This window comes from Rhinolophus sinicus, chromosome 3 (genome assembly GCF_057876585.1).
Source record: "Rhinolophus sinicus isolate RSI-liver-muscle chromosome 3, RSI-T2T, whole genome shotgun sequence".
NCBI lineage: Eukaryota > Metazoa > Chordata > Mammalia > Chiroptera > Rhinolophidae > Rhinolophus > Rhinolophus sinicus.
Window position 1 is genome coordinate 143,551,138 of NC_142503.1, and position 23,988 is coordinate 143,575,125.

The window sequence follows — 23,988 nt, forward strand, 5'->3', positions numbered from 1 at the left end:
ATTATTTTACAGTCATTTAGAACTATCAGTATACTTAGAGGTAAAGTGATTTATATCCCTCTATGTGTAAAGATGAGGAAGCGAAGGCATGTGGGAGCTAACCCACTTGTCCAAGTTCACATGCTTTTGTGGTAGATGCAGGTCTGACTTCATACTCCCCAACCCTGAGCTAGACGTTCCCTCTTCTGTCCCACTCTGCATCATCTCTAAGGACTAAATGACTCTCTTCAATATGCTGTTATAAGGGGCTTCCATATCACCAGGAAATTACATAGCACGGGAAACCAAGAACTACTTATTTCTGCTTGGGTCATAATTACAGAATTGGAATTTGAAACAGAACTAAGAGAGAAACTTATTTTTTAAAAAAAGATGAGATGGCAGCTGGATGTCCTTAACCACTAAAAGAGATGGATTATCCTTATGGTCCATTTTGTCCCTTCACTCGCGTAAATGCCTTGTCAACCATTTAAAGTTTCTCTCTTCAGTTTTAATGACTAGAGAAGAGTTGGAAAATTATTCAGTAAAATTAGTGAAACGTTCAAAATTTGATAATTTGGATACTTTTAATGCTTTATTTTAATGGTTAGGCTTTGGGTACAATGACATAAGTTGGAGTTACCAGCAATACTTTGAATGTATTTTACAATGAAAGTTAAAAGTCACTGTGTTAGACAGAATAATGGCTCCCCAAAATATGTTCATGCCCTAATCCCCAGAACCTGTGAATATGCTACATGGCACAGGGGAATTAAGGTTGCAGATAAAATCAGTGTTCCTAATCAGCAGACCTTGAGATGTTAGAGTCTCCTGGATTCCACAGATCGGCCCAAGGTAATCACAAAGGTCCTTGAAAGTGGAAGGAGGAATTCGAAGAGAGAACCAGAGAGTCAGAGAGAGATCGGAAGATGCTACACTGCTGGCTTTGAAGATTGAGGAAGGAGCCTTGAGCCAAGGAATACAGGCAGCCTCGAGAAGCTGGAAAAGGCAAATAAATGGATTTTCCCAATAGCCTTGAAAAGGAGCACAGCCCTGTGACACCTTGATGAGGCCTGTGTTGGACTTCTAACCTACAGAACTATAAGATAATACATTTGTGTTGCTTTATGCCACTACATTTCAGGGTACAAGCAGACTAGAACACCTATATAGTCATGGAACAGAGCTGCAATAGCCAAGAGAACTGGTACATACCAATGCACTCCCCACGGAGGTCCAGCTGGAATCCTTTGTTGCACTCACAACGGTAGCTCCCAGGAGTTGGAATACAGCGTCCATTTTGACAGAGATAACGAAACAACTGGCAGTAATCGGTGACGTTTACTGGCAGCACCCCTAAAGGAAAAACATAAAACTCCATTAAATTTATTTATAACTAGGGCATCTTTCATCAGCACTTAATCTAGTAATAATGGGCAAGATATTGGATCATAAAGGAAGGAGGACACTCTTTGGATAAAGGTCATCTGGCGTCAATAGAGCATACTTCTGTTCCTGCCCACAGAGATGGCACATGCACGGTGGCACACGTGGCCAGGTACTGCAGCCCAGCTGTCACCTGTTCCTCTGCCTGATACTCCCTACCCCTTTCTCTGCCTCCCTCTCGTGCCTCCAGTTCGCAAAAAATAACAAGGGCAGTGGTATTGCAAAACTGCTTTGTACGCTATATAACCCAAAGGATAATTTTACAGCTCCTCTCTTAATTCATCCTGTGAATCATATTGAAGTCTCTCCCATAACTCTCCCAAGGATGACTGAAAACAAAAGGGCATTAATCTCTGGAGACTATAAAACCTCTCGTTTTTCTCTACACAATAGGCAAATTGAGAAATTTATATACAACACTATGTAAACTAAAATTTTCTTTTAAATTTATTGGGGTGACAATTGTTAGTAAAATTACATAGATTTCAGGTGTACAATTCTGTATTACATCATCTATAAATCCCATTGTGTGTTCACTTCCAGAGTCAGTTCTCCTTCCATCACCATATATTTGATCCCCCTTACCCTCATCTCCCACCCCCCACCCCCCTTACCCCCTGGTAACCACTAAACTATAAAATTTAATCTAAGAACTGGTAAACTTATTTAATGACTAAAGCAGTATAAACAACAAAACGTTAACTTGATCAATGCATGAAAAATTGCTAAATGACTTCTGAATTCTTACTTGGTGGTTCCCGAGATGGATACGGATATTCCACTGGTGGTCGAGGGACCGGAATTGGAGGTCCAGGAGGAAAGCCAGGAGGAACAGGGTGAACTGGAGGAATGGGGCCAAGGGGTGGGGGGGGAGGATATCCTGGTCTCTCAGGGATTACCATAGGAACAGAGCACAGCTTGTTGAAATCCTCTGGAAAAACACAACACAACAGCAAAACTGTAGCATATGTCATAGGTCCATGGAAGTCCTCCTTACTTTTCAAAGAAATCTTGGAATAAAATTGAGCCTCAGACCACATAGGTCAATTGGAGAAAAGGAACACAGCAACCTGACTTCATTCCCATTCCTAATACATACAGCAGCAGCCATACTGAACAGTAATTCAAAACCCCAAACTTCCCAGGGTGTGTACCACGTACTCTTCCCAAACCTAGGAAGTCTTTACCTAGATCATAATTCCCCTCACGGAAGAATAGTGCCACTTTCTCCATCCAGTCCCACCTGCAGATCCCATAGGATTCTAAAGAGCACACTAAAAAGCCTGTTCTATATGCAATGGGAAGCCACTGGAGGTCTTCAGCAGGAGTGGGACATGATCAGATGACTATTTTCAGATCATTCATGCGGACAGGCTGTTGCAGAAGACCAAAAGCAAGGTAAAATGGCTGGACATGGGAAGCAGTGATGGAATTGGACCTAAGTGGACAAATCTAAAGCATACTTTAGAGATAAATGGGTAGTAGTTGGTGTAGGAGTATATGTGAGAGCTGAGGGAACAGGAAATCAAGAATGACTTCTAGTTTTCTGGTTGAGCAATAAGGTAGCTGTTGGTACCTTTTATTGAGAAAACTGCAGTGGTGGGTAGAAGCTAACTTCCACTTGAACAGTTGAGTTTTGACATATCAGACATCCAACTGACAATGTCACATAGCATTTTTATAAGAGAGTTTGAAGCCTAGAGAAGTCGGGGCTGTATATAAGTTTTGGAGTTATCAGTAGACAGGTGGTATTTAAAGCCATAGGAATGGATGAGATCATCTAAGAAAAGTGTGGAAAATGAAGAGAAGGGAGTATGGAGACAGAGACCTGAGGAACACCTATCTGTAAAAGACAACAAAACGATGGCGAAGCGGCCCATGGGACAAAGGGTGACAGGCCTCTTGTTAATGCCACATAATGAGCCTCTGAACAGTACACCCTGGCTTAATCAACTATTTCCCTGGGATTGCACAGATAGGCTGATTCCTATTTTTCACAATGCAAGGTCTTTATTAGAATAGATCATCTTTAGATTTGTGACACATGTTTTCCTGGGCTTCCAAACAGGTGTTTTCAAACAGTAACCAGGTTCCCAGGGATGTATTTACTTCTCACTTTCATATTTCCCACAAATAGCCATATTTTATCATAGTTCCCTTCTATAAGTAAACGAAACGTGTTATTTATAATTTGTTTTTTTCTCTCTTGCCAGAATATTGATAATTTTATTATCTCTGTCACACAGGGACTCTCCTACAAATACTTTCTATATTAATTTAATCCATTAATAGAAATTAGGCCAATGTTTCCTTGTGGACTAAAATCCAACTTATTCTAAGACACAGTAAAATGTCTTACTGAGCTACGTTCATATTTCAACTTCCTGGGACATTCTGTCAATTTACACATGGCTAAATATACCTAGTCCCCATGTACCTTGTTGTTATTTGCTGGTCCATTACTAAATGTTCTTAAATCATTTGACATTTCCAATTCAGGTTAAGTTTATGTTTTCAGAGAAGTCTATTGTTACATTTTAATTAGCATTTATCCAGAATTTCAACTCATAGAGATTCTGTAGTACTTGACTATATTTGGAAAGGATTTATATATTGTTCATGCTTCCCTGAATCAGGATGCTACAAACTCTCTTGTTGAACCACAACAATCCTTATACAATTATCACATAAATGTGTCACATCCATCATTTCCTGGCTACCTGTTTTTCACCAAATTTCTACCACTAAGACTGTGCAGTCTTTGAAGTCAAGCGTATATCTAACTAATGACTAACCCCTACTCTCAGTCTAGCCCTTAAATTGTGTCATAAAATGCAACTAAGAGGAATTATTAACTACCGTGTTTCCCCAAAAATAAGACCTAGCTGGACAATCAGCTCTAATGAGTCTTTTGGAGCAAAAATTAATATATGACCCAGTATTATATTATATTATATTATATTATATTATATTATATTATATTATATTATACCGGGTCTTATATTATATTACATTATATCATATATTAGACCCGATATTTATATATAATATTATATTATATCATATTAAAGACCCAGCCTTATATTACAGTAAAATAAGACCAAGTCTTATATTAATTTTTGCTCCAAAAGATGCATTAGAGCTGACTGTCCGTCTAGGTCTTATTTTCAGGGAAACACAGTATATTGGATTTAATTGGATAGCAATTATATTAAGAAACTTTGCTTCTAATCACCAATCAGCCTCTTTTTATTTGTTTAGTCTTTTAGGATTTGTATAAAAGAAGCTGGATAGCTTGTCATAATTTCTACTGTTTAGGTAGGTCTGTTAACTTTAAGAATGCCATTAAATTCATCTTAATCTCTCCAGGAAAGTATATCAGACTGGGTCCTGAACCTTGTCCTACTTTCTTCAGCTTAATAAGTTTCCATCGAGTCCCTTTACACTCAGGATCAGCAACCTGGGCTAATGTTGTTCAGCTAATACCCATCTTTCCCATTTCCATTTAACCCAGAGATGATACTGACTTTATTTTTTAAAGAGGGAAAGCTGACCAATCTGAAATAATCCTTCCTATATCATCACTCTCCTCAAGAGCCCCAAGCACTGTAGCACTGGTACTGGAACATCTGAGCAAGCAAGCAGACGTACCTGCAAATTAGTTTTCTCTACCAGTCTGATTTACTCTGGGCCTATCTCAGGTTGTGCATCTTTCTATGGTACACCTGGGAGAGCAGCTCCCTGCAGACCCACATGAGGGGACCAGGCCTTCTGCACCATGTGCCCAATGTAGGTCTTTAGGCACCTAAACTTGCTCTAGTTGTCTCTCCTCTGTCCAAGGCCTCAACACACGAAGGAATCCACGTCAATGCTGCTGGTTCCTAAGTTAACATGTGTATTTAAAAAGCGATTCTCCTGGTACTCAAGCCACATGTCTTAGTAGGAAGTCATTTACAGGTCCAAACAGTGATCTACTAAATGGTCCCCCTAGTGAATGAATGGGCAGGTTATATTTGTGGGCCAGAGACAGTAAGCAAATCAGATAAAATATATGACTTGGTACATGTTAAAATATATTGAAAGATTTTATTGCTTCTTTAACCCACACATGTAATTCTCAGCAATAAACAGAAATTTTATAGTAACATCTGTGAGCAATTCCATAACCCCTGATAATGGGAAATTCACATTCTGAGAATAGCATAGTCTAAAGTATTTCATTAACTCTGCATTATCCATCCTCACCTTCATTTTCTCTCCTAAACTTCCCTGATTTAAACACACTTTTCAGGAATCAGATTCAGAAGTTTTTACTTAGAACTGGTGGGAAAGATATCAGTTAATAAGTTGTTTACTTTATCTGAACACCTCCTACAAGCAAGATTTTTCTAAGGACTGTGGAAGTGTTAAAAAACTTAAGGAATATGGGACTATAACGATGAATGAGACCCTCTAATGAGATTTATCAACCAGTGGAAGAGCAATACATGAACACACACAGGCACAAAGCAGAGTCACTGGGATTCGTGCCAGAGCAATGGCATAAGTCTGGAGCACTGAGAAAAAAAAGGCATCATTTCCAGCTGTGGTGATCTTGGGACGTTTATGGATTAGGTCATGTTTGAGCAAACCCTCAGCAGACAAGAGGGTATACAACAGGCACGGTTGACAAGGGGAGGAGTCTGAGGAAAAAATAACATTTGAGTTTAGAAATGCTCAGACTGGGTTCAAGGAAAGCTTAATCATATAATTTAATTAAAAAATAAAGTTACTATAAAGAACAAGATTTAAAAGATGAACTGAGATCAGACTTGGGGACTCTAAATGCTATGCTAAGTAGTAAAATTTTATTTTCAAGAAATGAAGTAACTGAGAACAGTATATATATATATATATATATATATATATATATATATATATATATATATATGGCATGATTTCATCCTGGGAAAATTTTTCTGGACATCTTTCTCTACATTTTCCCCAGACATATTTTATTTTAAACTGAACTTCAGATGAGTTATGCTTTGGGAAATGTATGTGGCAGCTGCAGATTTCATGGAGACTGGTTAGGAGGCTACTGCAATAGTCCAGACGAGAGAAAATGAACATTACATACAAATGAATATGACAGATAAAAGAGATATTGTAGGAAAAAAATCAACAGAACTTGGCAACAAGGAAGAGGAAAGTGTCAGATGTTAGTGAAGGAGGAAATGTGTATCCAGAATAACTCACCCGAAAGCCTCTGAGAGAGTTGAGTTTTATTCTACTGAGCCTTTTGAGGACTACATGAAGGTCAAAAGAAGTAGATGACCAGAAGAGGCGGGTGGCTATGTAGTGGTAATAAGCAAGCTAAATAAGAAGCAGTACCTGAAAACAGTGTTATTTGTATGGACCTCTGCTTTTCTCCTATTCATTATCTGGAGAAATTTCCTTGAATGTCATCTCTTTTATTTTTTGGAACCTTATTCACCTAGGTTTCCATTAAATCTGCATCATGCACATTGCCCCTGGGCCCGTGAGGGCTGAGTCAGGATACCCTGCAGATAACTGGAAGGGCTCTTACCCGTTGCTCTAATGGGACACATCTCAGGGGCGATGGTGACCCCCGGAGACCAGCATCGGCCAATGTCACAGCAGCACTGCATTTTGGTTATAGACTGTGGTAGCTGGTTAGAACAGCGCCCGTTTGCCAGAGCCGTGTAACAGTATCCTGGGCGAACATCTGAGAAAACAAAGAAACACACACATCACTGAGATCAAACTGGTCACAACACTCTCCTGCCCCATCACCTCCACACTTCACACGTGGGCAGGAGGAACTGACACTCCTATCCCCTGGAAGGGAAGCTGCTGTGTACCACTTGGGAACAACGCTCAGTCAGAAATCCCTTCGTCTCACACCTTTTGCCCCTGCAAGCTGGTGCACTTGGCCAAAGTCCCACATTCCTATCCCAAGGTGGGAACAAATGATTACAACCATATGTGCCATAGGAAAAGAGAGGCTAAGAAAATCACTTGCGGTGACAGTCAATTCGTTATAAAGACATGTGTCTATACCGAAGGGAGACTGTGCTGTCCTTGGTTTCCAACTACTGAATTTGAGACACTTTCGGCAAATATTGATATAAATGTATTTTAAAACAACATTAAGTCTGCACTATAGTCTACATTTCTAAATGATGTTTCTTATTTTTCAGTCTGAAACTGTGAGTCAGACTTGTGAGATTTTTTTTTTTTTTAAAGGAATGAGCCACTTTGCAGTCAGATCCAATGCCTGTTAATCAAGATTTCCTTTTGTCCTGGGGCCCTAACAGATTTTAGAATTACTTAAAGTTCAAAAGGTACGTGATTCCAAATTCTTAGTACTATAGGATACAATGGTTCTTGAAGAAATTATTTTTTTTTCTTTTGGCAGAAAGATATCTTCTCAAAGCAACATGGGACGACATGCTTCTTTCTATATATCACTTTTATTGGGTTACATCATGTCTGACTGTCATGACAACATTGACACACTGAATTACAACTCTGGGCTACCAAGAGAGAGCCTGTGACATAGGAGAGACCCAACTGCTTCATGGGCCTTAGAGGTCATACCTTGAAATAGAGGGGGGCAGGTAGCCAAGTGTAGACTTCATCTACCTAACATATGTTAAAGGTGTGCCTCTCTTCAAGTAAAGTATATCTCTGCACAGTTCATATAAAATAAAGTTTTGAAACATAAATAATATTTTAAATATGCCTGTCAGTTAAAGGAATATAAGTGGTAAATCCTTTTGTAAAGTGAGGAATTTTTTAATCGTCAAAAATCTCTCCCCATGTTTCCCGTTAAGTCTAACCACTAAACATTAAGTTTGCCCTGAGAGCTCATACCTATAACTGTTTTCATCTATATCATTCTTAAGAACACAAACCCTTCTAATACTCACTATTGCAATACATTAATAAAGTGAAATTTAAAAAAAAAAAAGGCTTAGAAACAGTTAAATTGTTAACATCAAATGAAGAAGGCTACAACAAACCTAGACAAACCATAAAATCATGGGTCAGCTTGAAAGGATAGAAGATTATTTCTGAAAAGTACTTAAAACCACTAGCAAGAATAAATGTGCTTTCGAGAAATATTTTGTGGTCCCAGTTCCGGCACCTCTGGTCAGGCTAATAGTCTCAGCAAAGAGGCAGAACAAGTCTGAGTCCAGCCTGGTCCAGGGTAAATGGCTGGAGAGGCAGTGCAGACAAGGTATGCTCTGTGAAGCCAAGGGTGGCGCCTCCTCATGAAGAAGGGGGAGAAACGGAATTTCCTACACTCTAATTTGCATTGCGTTAAAGCCACTAATACTTTGTCTATTCAGGGATTAGCAAATATTTGGGGCATGGAAACCAAAAGCAGTTAAGAATGGGAAGAGATGTTCAAAACTGGCTTATATCCCAGCTTCAAATGAATTTGGTGGTCAAAACCCAGTGTAAACACTAGACCAAAATTCATATATGTAGTTTTCAGTACAGGCTATCTTTCATAGCAAAGCTGGGACCTACAACCGCCAATAGCAAACTCTTACTGGGCTAATGTCTATTATTTTGCAAATTAACTATGACACTATTTTCCTGCCCAGATGGCTGACCTATATGTTAGATCCATGGGTCAGAGACTTGATTAAAGTGGTGAATGTTGGGACTGAAAAAATTACCAGTCATGTTTGGATTGCCGCAATCCCCAATTTACAGATAGCGCCTGCACATGCAATCATCATTTGCTCTTTTTTTTTTTTTTTTGAAGGAGAGCCTTTGTTTAAAATGCTCACATTTACACAACTTAAAAATTTAAAGAAAGCCTATAGGCTAATAGGTAAAGGAAGAGAAAAACTGTGAAAACCCGGAACCATTTGGAGGAATGGACTCCAGGGCACACCAGCCTGAAGTTTTCTATGTCCACAGGTAGCAGTACCACAGGAATTGGGAAGAAAACCATTCTGGTGCTGGGTCACTTTGCACAGAGGGTAAGGGGTGGCTTTAGGATAATCTGAACATCTATGGAGCCGAGGGAGAAGAATGTTAGGATTTGGAGGAAATAAAGGGAGGTAGGAGAAACCACAGACACCTTCAGCTTTTTAAAGCTGCCCTGGCCAAGACATCAAGCAGAAAAGGAATAGGAAGGAAGCTTTCCTCCTTTCTCCCCTTCTGAAAAGGACCCAGAAGTCACATTATATCCGAACAAATATATTATGGATTACATAGGTGTTTATAGGTCATCCTGGCCTATCAACAGACTTCTCCTTTCCAATCACTAACACTTGTGTCCATCCAGGAGCTGGGAGCTGGGAGGCCCAAACTGGGCACAGGACATCTTTAGGACTCCCTGGAAAGGATGAGACAGGACACGCTCCTATGAAAAGACAACCCCACACAAAGTATTATAAAGTGCCAAAGGAAGATCACAGAACGAAAAATAAAATAATACTGCCAGAGCTTACAGAACAAAGAGAACGTTGAGGCTGGGGAGGTCTGAGAGACTTGGAATGTGGTGACGGTAGGTAATAGTTGGAATTTCATGCTTAAAGGAGGTTTATAAGGAAGATACTACGTACCACTAGCTACATATGGGGTTTCTATTGGTTAGATTTACTAATTCCAAACAACCAATTTACCAATAATTCTCGGATTTGTTCATAAGTTCAAGACTATATGCATTTTCCTGCTGTTAGGGATAATTTTTTTTGGGGGGGAGGTGTCCCTGTGGTTTACCAAAGCAGGAAGTATCAATATTAGTGAAGGCAGAAATGTGATTCGGATAATTTTATATAAGTTGCTAACTATGGGCACAATAAAGTTCCAAAGAAGGAAAAACAGCACTTGCCTAAGGGCACGACAAGAAAGAGTTACTATATCCAGTGTTCATTTGGGAGGAAGCAATGGAAGCAATGGACTCAGGCCCAAGCTGGCATCCCCGCTCCGCCACTTATTAGTCACTTAAACAATTGGACCAGATTATGTACCTGGACTCTCTAATCCTCTAATCCTCAGCTTCTTCTCATCTATGGCACTGGCACTGTTGTAAGCATTAAGTCAGGTAATTGCCGTAAAATGTCTCTCACCGAGAAGGTGAACCATGAATGTTAGTTCCCTCCCCACCGACTTCCTTTGTAAAAAGTTAGTGTGAATATATTTGGTAAAAAGAAAAGAATTTAAAAAATTTAAGCCATCTGATATGTAAATGTTTTTTAATCATTGTAATGTAGTTTGGGGCTCTCTTTGAAGATTAAAAAAAATCTACCTATTATATGGGCAGGAAAGAACTTCTGATCTACCTGCTAAGCATATCCATAGGGGGTCTTGTGCTAATTAGGAAATTTTGGGGGGAAAAGGGAGCTATATGAACTGCGTTTGCCATTCCTTCACTGTAGTTCCAGTATCTATAGATAGAGCCCAGAAAATAAGGTAATCTGGGTACCAGCACTGTTTCTAAGGAAAAGTCCAGCTATGCTTCCCTCACTAGTTATACTTGTTCAAATGTCAACTGCAAGAGACTGCCCTCAGTTTTTATTATATGTGACTAAGTAAAAAGGAATTCAGAATTTCAAGTGCAATTTAGTTTTGGTCTGAAATCCATGGCCTGTGGTGAGGATGTGAAGCTGAGTGTCTTCGAAAATATGGGCCAGAAACAAACATCAAAGATAGCATTCATTTTTCTCCAAGACCATGTGCCACAGACTTCCTAGCTTTGTCCTAATAACAAGAGATTACTCCTTTTGGTATTCCACAAGTACTTACTGAGTGCCTACATGCAAGGCGCTGTGCTGAGAACCCCCAAGGATATAAGGACCCAGCCACTAGTCTTTAAGAAGAGCTTACAACTTAATTAGGGAGAAAATAACATACAGACATGGAATTTCCCTATAAGGTGATATATGAGAAGCATATCCTCAAGCAAGGGAGAAATTGCTTTCAGGTAAGTTGATCTGGACCAACTTCAAAGATAGAGAACCTGAGAAGAAGCATGAAAGGGGGCTTGAGTTGGGAAGAGTATCGTGAGTGGTCAACATGTCTGATTTAAGGTATAACTAAAAATGGATGGCCTGTTTGAGGGTGAGAAGCAGAGAGGGTTAGCAAGATTGGGACGAGTCAGACAGTGAAGCTCCTTAACTCTTAGCCTGAACACTCTAGAACTTGAACTTTATTCTAGAATAATGGACTTTGAAGCACATCTTAGCAATTGTTAAATCCAGCAGTTGTCAAACCTATTTTTTTAAACAACAGAATCCCTTATTTAATTGATATTTTACATGGAAGCTTAACACCCAACCACTTAAAAGCAGAGTTGCCTGGAGTGTGTATAAGTGGGGGGTGGGCATAGGCGGCGGGAGCCCTTTGCACTCGGCCTCCCCCTGTTCATGGTCCCTCTCTCCAACCCTAGCAGCTCTGGAGGGTTTTGCAGTGCCTGAAGTATCCATGGGACTGAAAACCACTGATGTCTAAATCCTAATGGAAAACTATCAGAGGTTTTTGAGCAAGAAAGTTATTTAATCAAAGCCCTATTTTAGGAAGATAAATCAGACAAGATAAATTATTGAGAAGCCAGAAGCAGGGAGACCAATTAAAAGATTACAGCAAAATTTCAGACCTAAATTAACATAGGTCCCTGGAAATGGTGGGGGTCAAAAGAGAGAGGAGTCAAGGATGGCTTTGAGGTTTGACACTTGCATACCTGCAAAGTTAACTTACAGACTGAGGATATCCGTGGGGTCTTCTCAATCATCCCTCTTTATGGGAGGCAAAAATCCCGAAATAAGTGAGAAATTATATGTCTCCCTTAACAGACTGTTTAGAAAGATGTTCATTATGGCACTGATTTACAGAAACTATGCACACGATTTATAATTAAACCTACCTATACATCTGGTACCATCTGGAGAGGTGTAAAATCCAGGGGGACATTTGCAAAAGTAACTGCTGACTGTGTTTGTACATTCGCCCCCATCACAGATGCCAGGAATAGTGCTGCATTCATCAATATCTAGAACATAAAATAGAGTTTCAGTATTCATAGAACTCAGTATAGAACTATTTGTCATTTCAAGGATTCAGATGTAACACTAGTCAAATCATGTCTGCAGAAATAATCTTTACAGAATAAAAACTACATATAAAACAGTCCGTTCAAAGAGTGGGTGCTTCTTCTCTCAACACAGGCTTACCCAAGGAATTTACCAAATTTAAGTGATTAGAGCAAAGTAAAAGAAACTTCCCCTTTAAAATTCAAGACTGCGTTCTGTTGTTTCACCAAGTAATTACACAGCATGCTAATATTCCAAATGTCATTTCTTTTAAAATTCGGCTTTCCCTGCTCTCTCCAAGGTTTGCATTGAGTTAAGCTCCCTTTCTATTAACCCTATGTTCTGCATCAATGCTTACATTTCTTTCCAATCTGATTCTCCACAAAGCAGATACTGAAATCCTAGAAAGAAGATCACATGGTCTGAGTACTGACCAAGACTTGGCCAAGTTGGTGTTCTCAGCGGCATTCAATCTCCATGACGATGGTTTTCTATGGGTTCAGAGAGTGAACTGTGGTGGGCACTGGGACGCTACACCCAGATTCCATCAAGGGGGACTTACTGTCCCAGAAATGGAGATGCTATCAACAGATGGCCCCCAGCTCACAGCTCCTTCTGGGACTGCCTGAGCTGCAGAGCGACACCTCACCCAAGGCTATACCTTTCCCTGGAGCCCACACCCAATGACTGATTGTGGAGCAGGGATAATGGGTCTGCTCATCCTGCCACAATGGGGACAACTCTGAAAACCACTCCAATTCCCCTATTGCTTGTGGGGTCGACTGAGGCCACAGTTGGGGTTCGCTTTCAGGGCCTGAGTCCGCTGGTGTCCTCCACGGAAGCAGAAAAGTCCCTTAGGATAAATTTGACCATTTCCTTCAAGGGGAGCTTTTCCAGAGCCAGAATCAGACACCGACAGTTGTCAGTAGATGTGGCACCAGTGAGAAAAGAGAACACATTGAGAACTTCCTGCTTAGGCTAAAAGTGAATTCAGGGCACAGAGTACCTGCATGACCTAGGGAGAGGTGTGGTTTGAGGAGGCAGTAGCCCCCCGAGTACTGCAATGGCCAGACTAACACCCTGGCCCTCGGAAAGCCTTACCATTTGAAAATAAGAAGATTGTTTTCTCCAGCTTAAGTACTGCCCTTCACTTTAAAATAAAATGGAGTTTTAAGTGGACCCGATCCAAGTATCTTTTAACTCAAGTTCACCCAGTTAGTGAGAAAAGCAGCAGTGACATTGTTTACATACAGTTTAACCTTTTTCAAAGCTAAAGCCCCATTCTTCTATACCAGGTTAAAGGCTAAATCAAACAATATTTCACTGCTTACACTGGAGTTAATGCTAATATAAACAGCATGGGCATTGTGAAGTTGTGTAATGGTAAAGGTGCATATTCTATACCCACAGATATAAATTTCACTGGGGTCAGTGAAAATCAGGCAGAAAAACAGCCAAAGACAGAGCCTAAGTTTCTAGAACTGGCATAACATCTCAAGAGCCATTTTAAGACTGTTTTTTAAAATTGATCCTTTTGTATTACCAGCCACACTTCTATTTAAAACCAACAAAAAGCTAAACAAGTACATCAAAGAGCCTAGAGGATTCAACCATGTCATTTAAGAAGAGAGGCGGATATAACAATAACACATAGCTCTTAAGGAGAATGTACCTTTCTCAAAGTGTCCTTAGAAGTTAATGTCTAAGCCATATAACACCGATCAAAGATCATGTGGGAGATAGTGTCTATTAAAAGAAATATTTTCTACCTGTTAGTATAATTCATTGCTACCATTCTTGTAAGGCCACTTAACATACATCAATATCCAAAGAGGTTATTTAAGTGACAGCATATATCAGAAAAAGTTATTTAAAAACTAGAATTAACTTTGGCAGGATGGAGACAACATCTTCTTTCATGTGCTAGCTAGTTTAGATTTGGACTCTTTGCTGAAGATTATAACAACAATAACAATAATGAGTTAATACGTACTGAGTGCCAGGCACTCTCTAAAAGCTTTACGTGTGTCAGCTCATCTAATCTCCATTGTAGAGGTATGGTCATACGACATGATTTCTATAATTCTGGTACCCAGAAAACTGGCATGAGTAAAACCCGAAATAAGAGCAAAGAGGTTCATTCATAAAGTGATGTCAAACCCAAGTCTCCAACTGCCGGGTCCTGGCAGGGGGAGGGGACAGGCTTTCCACTTAGGTGCATGCCCTCAAAGGCCAACATGTTAGGAAATATATACACCACCATTCGCATGGGCCTAATTTTCACACAGATCAAATTAAAACTACCAGGCCACCTGGTTCAATTTGAAGGAACTTAAATGGCTCTGAATTTCCTACAATGCCCTTTCCTCAGTGACACACCCGTTTTCCTTCCTGTGTCTAGCACCTTCCTGCTTTCCTGAACCACCTTGCTTCTCAGTCCCATTGCTTTGTAGTAATGGAAGCAAGAGTTCTGATTTCATGACCAGGCTGTGTTGGAAGTCCCTGATAATAAAAGGCTGGAATAAAGCATTTGAAATGGAGTCACTTCACTGAGCCTCTGAAACCCATTCTTATTAATTTATTATTTCTCCAGGTTCTTACCACTTTGCTATCTCCTTTTAATAGCATTTCAGGGATCCCCAGTAAGAGAAAATCTGAGAATGGTGGCTTTCTCAGTTTCCGTAAACCAGTCAGTATCAAATGCCAGCCATAAAAGTAAATCACTTTTGGGGGCCTGGTGGGGAGTGAGGCTTGGCTAGGAAGAGCTACTTCTGTGTTCTAGACAATTCCCCCTGTTTCCTCAGGGCAGGAGGGAGACGCAGAGCTGCTACCCGTCAGGAGCTGCCTGTGGCCTCATTGGCTTCTTGCTGTGAGCCTGAGAAGGGACACAAATGGTAGGTCCCTTCCCTCCCAAATTGCTGTCCCTGTCCTTTGTTCTTGGTCTTCCTTCTTATCCCTCTGTCTCATCTGCTCTCCCTGGGCATTCTTCCCATCCCTCAGCCACTTCCCTGTCTCAGGGCTCCTCTCGCAGGAGGAAAGGATGGCGTGTGGGGGACAGATGGGATGAAGCTTGGTCCCGGTTCTGAGACAGTCATCACTGGGACACTCAGCGATCCAGGAGCTCCATCCAAAATCATGGTTATCTACTGTGAGTGAGAAATGGAGAAACCAGTTAACCTGATCCGGACTATCTAGATTATTACCAGAGTAGGAAAAAAAAACCAAAACCCTAAAAATTGTGGTAGCTGTTTAAAACCAATATGTGACATTAATCACTGTGAAAGCTACCAAGCCTGTGAGATGAACTTTGCTTTATTATACACATGAAATCCAGTGAAAAAAATGTGACTGAAAAGTAAGCAAACTGATTCTTCAAGTCATATCAAAAAAAAAAAAAAAACAACTGAAAAAAGAAACCATCACTTATGGCAGCTTGCATGGTTTCTTATTCATGCAACACCAACAGTTTGCTCACAACTGGAAAATAACAAGCAATGTGAAGATGGAGTCTGGATGGCAGAACTGGAAAGAACCCTCAGCTACCATCTTGTACAACCTCCTCATTTAAAAGTTGAAGTAACTCAGAGCTGGTAGCTCACTTGTTCAAGCACACACAGGCAATACGGGACAGCACCAGGACGAGGGCAAGGTCTACGGCATTTCCAGGGCTCTCATGCCTCTACTCTAGAGATTTTATTCAGCAACTGTATAGGGAGTCAGCAACCTTGAACAGTGAAAAGCAAGGGCCTGCAATCAGCTGCCGAGGATGGAGCCCCATCTATGGCAATGGTTAAGTAGCCCCAGGAATTCTCCTTGGTGCCTGAGAAGATAAGAGGCCCTAATAGCAAGTAGTCATCAGGTAAATATGCCACAATTTTAGCAACGGGAAGTCTTAAGTTTTTGGCTCACATATTGGGGATTTCACAAACTTAAGTGCTACATTTTAAAAAAGTCCTTTCCATCATGCCGTGCTGTTATAATTGCTAAAGGCTGGGTTGGTGAAAATCTAAATTCCAAAATATTAGTGGTTAATTAGGAATCCAAGTGACTTCTTCCAGAAATAAAACTCAATCCTTTAATTATACTTTTTATTTCTTAATTTCCTCCCACAGGAACCTATGCAAATATGGACTTGGTTTCCAACAAGAAAAGATTCATGTGTCCTTTCAGTATGCACATTCTATAGTCATTAGAAAAATCAGCCACAAAGGTGGGTATGAACTCTGTTTCCCGCTTTCTCAAATCACAGCTATAAATCTCGATCTTCTTCTTAAATTTACAAAAATTTAATAAATATTATTTAATCACTTCAGCTTGATAATTTACCCTTCAAACATACCCAAATTGTATGTGTTGATATAAAACTTGGTATTTGACTTGTTAAAAAGGAAGTTTTGGGAAAAGGAGACTCTTTTAACAAGGGAGAATTCTGAAAAAGGAAGATCTCATGAAAAGCTGCTTTCACCATCACAAAGGGAGTGAAGGCTAGTACCTTAGAAGTTTGCTAAAACAAATTTTTGATTGAATGGAGTTTATAAAAAAAAATTTCTGTGGGCTTCCAACTACCCAGTTCCTTCTCCAAATCAAGAAAAAGATACATTTAAAAAGCCACTCAAAGTAATGACAAAGGTGCCAGAAAAATTTTCAAACGGGCACAGAATTCCACCACGACATGAGCATCTTCCTAGAGCACATAGATGGTCTCCTTCATCCTTTCAGTGGTGTGGGCCAGACTTTCTGGAATTCCTTCTATTGAGCATCTGGAGATTATCCTATGCCCAGAGTTATGCCATTCCCACAGCGAGTTGCTGGAGCAGAAGAGCAAAGGAGTCGGTGGAGACCCAGCTCACCAAGGTCCCCAGAGGACTTTCCAATCACGTTCCTACAAGCCTAAGACAGGGTAGCAGAGCCCACACCAGCCCCCAGGCCAGCGCACAGGTAGTCCAAACAGGACATTCTCTTCCAATATCAATTTTGCATAGAAAAATAAAAAGGAAGGGGGGAAAAAAACCCATCATCTGAATTTAATATAACAGTAGGTGGCAAAGAAAGGAAAAAAGGTCTAGCCAAAGTATTCTGTTTTTATCTTGTTACTGACTTCAGTATGTAGCCGGAAAAAAAGAAAAATGTGGAAAAGGATCAAATAATTCTCAGACTGAATTTTTGGTCCATTAGTTGCACCACCATAATAGGTTTCTTAGCATTAATAAAAGGATTTTGAATCATTTTTCTTTCAGTCTGAATATTAAATCTGTGTGTCTTATGTCTAGTTCACAACCATAGAAGGTAATCAATCTTGACTGATATCAACTGACTGTCTGAGTGAAAGGCAAGGCACGCAAGAAAACAACTGTCGTCTAGGCTGGAAAACTATCATAATTCCAGATCACACACACACACACACACACACACACACACACACACACGACAAGACAGATGGACCATATTGCCCTAAATCTTAAAGCTGATTCTGTCTCTTGAACCTGAACACATTAAGCTGAGAAAGCCTAAAAACATAAGACACAACTCATTATTGATTTTGCATGCTATAAACCTTAATAGCTTTGTGTCATAAAAACATAAGTATGCTAATACCTGAAATGTATACCGTAATATTTTAAATATTTTTAAATATAGTTGTTAAAGGAGAGATAATGGCTTACATCTGGGAGAGAAAACAATATAAAATGGTACAATAAGTGCTAGAGCGTGAATAAAAAGAAGTAAATTTTAGCACTATCTGAATGACCTCAGACAGGCACTTAGCATACGCAAGATACAGTTCTTTAACTTATACTGTGAAAGGGTGGAACTAGGTAATTCCTTGCCCCTTTCAGTATCAACATTCTCTGCTTTTAATCCACAACAAAACTTCTAAAATACATTGGCCTATAGAGTCAACTTTATTGTTCTTGGAAACTTACAATGTTTTTAAGAAGCTCTACTTCTTTAGAAAGAACTTAAGTATTTTTCACAGCTACCACAACTATTTATAGCATGTTCAAGAATATATCATTATAAATTCTATGATGATTAATGACTCTAAACCATAAAGATAATTCTATCAGAGTTAGATAATAAGTTTCAGGGCAAGTAGATATTAAACTTCGTATATGTAATTTATGAACTGCACCTCAAATTTAAAGCCATGTCTAATGTGTGTGATACACTGTGGGTAGCAACAAAGAAAGATTAATGATCCAAGTCCAGTCAAATGAGAACAAACTATTTCTCATTGATAGGGTTTAGGAGTACAGATACAACAGCACGTGCCTTCAACAAAAGTGCGTGAATCTAAATGAAACCTCCTCTCACAGCAGGTAGAGTGAGTTGAGAATGAAGGAAAACGTTTTCTCTGCTAAGCTTGGTCAGAGATGTAGTCTTGGGAACGCTGTTACATTATTGTCAGATATTACATACATAAGGCACATGCACTCACCAAAGAAAAGAGAGTTCAGTTCTGCCTACTTATTTCCTGGATGTTTCCGTCTCATGAAAAAAGTATTTATTACACTTGGAAGCCAGGCCTCTTTTGGCAAATAACAGTAGTGGTGAATATGAACATATTCTCTGTACATACATTTTTTTTTTAGAAGCTCAATCTATAAACTAAAGGCAAACACATCAATTTACCTCAAGTTATTTTTGTTTGATTAGCATGAAAAGATTCTCATTTGATAGGCAGAAAAGAAAATCCTAAGCTTTGTACTTAGAGAATAAATATGAGTTTATAGCTCTCTTTAAAAAAATCAAACACACATTTTAACTAGAAAAACATCAGAAGATATGTTATTCTGAATGCTATGTAATGATCAAATTTAAATTCATATCTCTAGAACTATGCAAAACCATGTGTCTTGAACATTTAAACCCAAATATTGGTTCAAAAATATTTCATGTTTTAGTATTTAATTCGATTCAGATGGATCTCTTATTTTCAGTCTATAAAAGTGGAAAAAGCTGCAAGGTTTTTCTGGTTCAATAACACAAAGGCATATTATTCCTGGTAAGAATATTATATTTACACATTCACAGGAATGACAAAGACAGAAGGATTTAGGAACATTTTGCAAAAAAGCTTGTCACTGATTTGAGTTTTGCCTGACCCTCCATCCCTTAACTGCAAAGCATGGTATTTCTTACCTTCACATTTTTGTGACACTTCATTAAATTTGTGTCCAGCAGGGCATTTGCACTCAAAAGACCCAACAGTATTAATGCAATTTCCTCCTTGACAGAGCCCAGGGATGGCCTGGCATTCATCCACATCTGTCAGATTTTGGGGGGGGGGGGGGAGGGTTGGGGGAGGGAGAGAAAGAGAGGAGATATTCATATAAAATCCATTGATACATATAAATGGTCTATAAGAAGTTATAAGCATTCTTTATTTTCCCTTTTTCCATTTTCCCTCATGTAGAGGAGAATATTCATATTAACTTTTGTAGGTTTTATTATGCAAGCTTCAAGGTACAAGGATACAATGATTTTTAAAAAGGTGACAGTAATAACTAGAGTTATTGAAGAAACACTTAGAATCAAAATGCAACATATTTCTATAACAAAACTGTCTTTGAGTTGTATTGAATAATTCAGTTAAAACCGAATTTACTTAAATAAGATCTCTCAGACTACACTAGACAGCTAATGTTTTTATACAAATGAAATGCAAAATATTCACCTTACATTCTGTAGAATTGTCTTGTGCCATAAAAATTAACCCAGAAAATTAGTCCGAGAAGTGAGAAAAGTCTCCCCAAATGAATGTAACCGTGCTGGCAGAGCGGCTGCCAGAGGGAATCTTTTAGTCAGGTCATGTTCTACTCAGTTAAAACTCAAATCCACGATAAATTCTAGAAGATTCTACCTGACTCCTCTACTCTCTGACCTCATCTCCTGACCTTCCTTTCTCCCTCCTCTCCACCCACACTGGTTCCTTCCCTTTCCTCAAATACACCAAGGATGCACCTGCCTTGGGGCTGTGTGGTGGTGGCTCCTCTGCCTGGACCAGTCTTCCCTCATACAGCTGCATGGTTCCTGTTGCCCCATCCATCAGGTCTCTGCTCCAAAAGCACTTTAGAAGTGGACCATCCCTGACCAGCTTAATAGCAACACCCGGCCCTCATCACTCACCACCCTTCTTAGTCTCTCTGCTTATTTTCCCCATAGGATGAATCACCAAGTGACCACATAAATATGTTTGCTTTGTTTTGATTTATAAATCGATTGTCTCCAATACAAGCATCCAGAGAACAGACAGGTTCTTTGTCTATTTTGGTCACTGCTGTGTCCCTGGCACCCAAGGAATAAACCGTGATCCTACACAGAACCCCAAATATGAACCTTCCAGGAAAAAACAAAAGCATTACAGACTTATTACATTCAGTCAGAAAGATTGTGAAGGTGTATGTACATTCTCTCCATCTCTTTATCCATAACATGAAAAAGTCTGGTTTAATAAAGAATCCCCAGGGAAGCAATCTAAGTTTTCTTCCTAGGTTTTGGGTATTTTTTTAGAAATCTGAAAGGTAGTATACTCTTTAGTTTTACTTTTCATTGTGGGAAGTAAGAGAGCAATTGCCAATTGTAAGGTTTCTAAAAACCTGTGCTCATGAGAAACAATGGCACACAGGAAAAGGCGTACTAAAGGAACAATTTATTTTGGTATAAAAGTGGCACTTTCTATTGTAAATACAATGTCTTGACCCACAAATAAATGACTGTATGTGAAATATAATTAGATTACATTTTATAGCTGATCTCAATTTTTTCTTAGACCAGAATTTTCCATTTGATTGATATGTTGAATATGTTTATTAAAATATTATTTGAAATTAAGATTATACATATACATAAAAATAAGTAGTCTAGTTGATCATGATTTTTGCCCAAGAGGAAATATACATTAGGGCACTCTTCTACAGGCCACACATTCTAAAAATCAGGACAGAATAGGTTCCTTTATGAACCCACTTGCCACCGCCCCTTACATTGGGCACAAGGATTAAAAATGCCAGCAAAGAGACAGAGCCCTAAGCTGATAGCAGAATCCCTCTGAGAAAAAGAAAAATGAGTTCCATTCTCAAAGTAGCAATACAACTACCATTTTGATTCCATGGGTTTTCACAAATTTTCTTATAAGACACTTTTTCCCCCCTCTGGATGTTGAATAGCAGAGTCAGAAAGGGACAAAAAGAAAATACTGGAAAAGTTCTGATTGTATGAAATGAATACCAAAGCTAAAGAGCAGTAGCTCTTGCCTTTGCCCTGCATTCTCTTTCCCCCAATTATCTTAGCACCTCAGCCTCTGACAGTGATTCATAGACGGACAGCTGGGCACTCAAAATCTGGCTCTCGGGTCACTGTCAGGGAGTTCATGGGTATTAGCTGACCTCAGAATACCAAGACCAAGAATTTCGTCAAAATTCACTGGGACTTTCTAAGGATGAGAAAAATAAGAAGGCACTGAAGAAAAGGGGAACTAAACTTACTCTGTATTTTATAAACTTGTATGATCGACCCCTTTGTAAATCTAAGCTTTCAAAGTGACTTCTTGCTGCTCCTGACATTCAGAAGGATACATTCAAAGGCACACAAAGCAGTTGTATGTTTTATCTAGAAGCCAGGGGCCAGCACCAACACTGTTTATCAGAAGCGGAATTTATTGAAGTATAATTTAATGCAGACCCACGGAACTGTGCGATTCAGCTCAAGTTCTGTTTTATTGCATATTATCCTTAGAATTAACATATATAGAGCAAAACCAAACTAGTGTCTATTTGCCTCAGAAAAGCATACGCTGAATTCTCTGAAAATATTGCCATTTGCTAAAAAAGCACTGAAGATGTCTAAAGGAAACAGATACAGCCTGGGAGTTTTCAATCCCATCAGTTTAGTGCAGAGCTGACTCTGTTCACTTCCTCCTGTTTCCTGCCAGACATCCAGACAATAAAAGAATTTGTACAGCTGGAAGAACAGGAATAAAAGCCAAAAACAGAGTAAGGGCTTCTACGAGAGGCAGGAGAAGAAGCAAGCAGGCAACATCTGGGGATATTTAAAACTGTGAAACAAATCCTAATTTATTTCTGACTTGTAAAAAAGAAAGTATAATGTAGCATGTAAAATGGAGAGAAGAATAATTTTCTTCAGGTCAACTAAGTACAACTCATGAGACAGAGGAACTCCAGTGATTTCAAATGAAGGGGAAAAAATCAACAAAAACAAACTACCTTGTTCACAAATTTTGCTTTGTGCTTATATACAGCATTGCTATAATGTGCAGCATTGCTATAAACAGAATCATAGCACCCTGTGGAAACACCTCTGAGGCCGGAAAGAGAAACTGCTGGTAAGGAAAAATCTAGAGAGACCAGCTGCTCTCCTGTGAGCCACGCTTCTATGCCTAAGTTGTATATGATGCCATCAGCGAAATCATAAAGTGAATATCTCTGACGCCGCTTTTCCATTTTCTCCAACTTCGTTGGAGAATGGCTTTCCACCACAAATAAGACAAATCCATTAGTAACTCCATCAGCCTGGGTTTACCTTGACAAGCTCCTGTGCGAATATTTGGAATGAAGCCTCGGCGACACGGGTGGGGCTGGGCAGGGCACATCTCACAGGGGTGGCCCCAGGCTCGGCCGACTGTGGCACAGCAGAGCGTTTTGGTGCAGACAATCCCGCTGAGCTGTCCCTGGCACATCTGATTGCTGACCACAGTAAAACATGGGCCTGTCCTGTAATCTGAAAATAAAGAAGGAGAATTCCATGAAAGTCCAGAAAAGCAAGAACCACCACGCAGAGCAACAGCTGTGCCCCATCTTGCTTAACTCCAAATTAGGAAATGGTCTTCAGGAAGAGAACCACACATCATTGATTCCATATGAAGCCTTGGGGAGACCACTCTACCTCTGAACCCCATTTTCCTCTCCTACAAAATGAGGATTAAAAACTGATTCCTACTCACTTTGAAGACACTATTGTAAGGATATGATGAGCTAAGAGAAGATACAACTGTGATGTGCTACACAAATAGAACATAATAATATTATTACATATTCATTCACTTAAGAAAATGTATCAGCGCCTACTATGAATCAGCCCCCATGATTAATGTAAACGCTTCAGTGTTCAAGAGACCAAATCCCTGCCCTCGCAGAACTTACACTCTGTTATTATTCAGGTTGGAGAAAGAAAAGAATTTCAAAACTTTCAATGAGGCAAGTTATTGTGTCTTCTTCCTGGGAGTTCCTTGAACAAAATAAATGGTTACCTGTTTCTAAATTGGGTCCAACTTATTTGAAATACAAAACCAAGCAAACAAACAAAAAATAAAATAATTTAGCTATGTAAAGACATTAGGTATTTAATATAAAGAGTAAGGACACTGGTATGAAATCATTGTAATCCATGGGCAAAAGCACCTTCCTAAAACAAACAGGGATAAGCTAAGGCCACAGGAGAATTTCTGAGGCGTCTCATTGGCTACAAGATCTACCTCGTTTTTTGT

General features: G+C 39.5%; 1 protein-coding gene across 2 annotated transcripts in view; it reads right to left on the reverse strand.

The window, feature by feature from the left end:
* FBN1 (fibrillin 1) overlaps window positions 1-23,988 on the reverse strand; it is a 233,149-nt gene that overhangs the window by 105,070 nt on the left and 104,091 nt on the right. For both annotated transcript variants that reach the window (XR_012494755.2, XM_019730687.3), the window contains exons 7-12: window positions 23,025-23,222; window positions 19,626-19,751; window positions 12,317-12,442; window positions 6,995-7,153; window positions 2,174-2,356; window positions 1,195-1,335 (exon numbers count right to left, since the gene is read on the reverse strand). Coding sequence is in view for 1 of the 2 variants with exons in the window: in XM_019730687.3 (XP_019586246.3) it covers window positions 1,195-1,335; window positions 2,174-2,356; window positions 6,995-7,153; window positions 12,317-12,442; window positions 19,626-19,751; window positions 23,025-23,222 (933 nt within the window). In the remaining variant the exon portion in view is untranslated. The remainder of the gene's footprint in view (window positions 1-1,194; window positions 1,336-2,173; window positions 2,357-6,994; window positions 7,154-12,316; window positions 12,443-19,625; window positions 19,752-23,024; window positions 23,223-23,988) is intronic.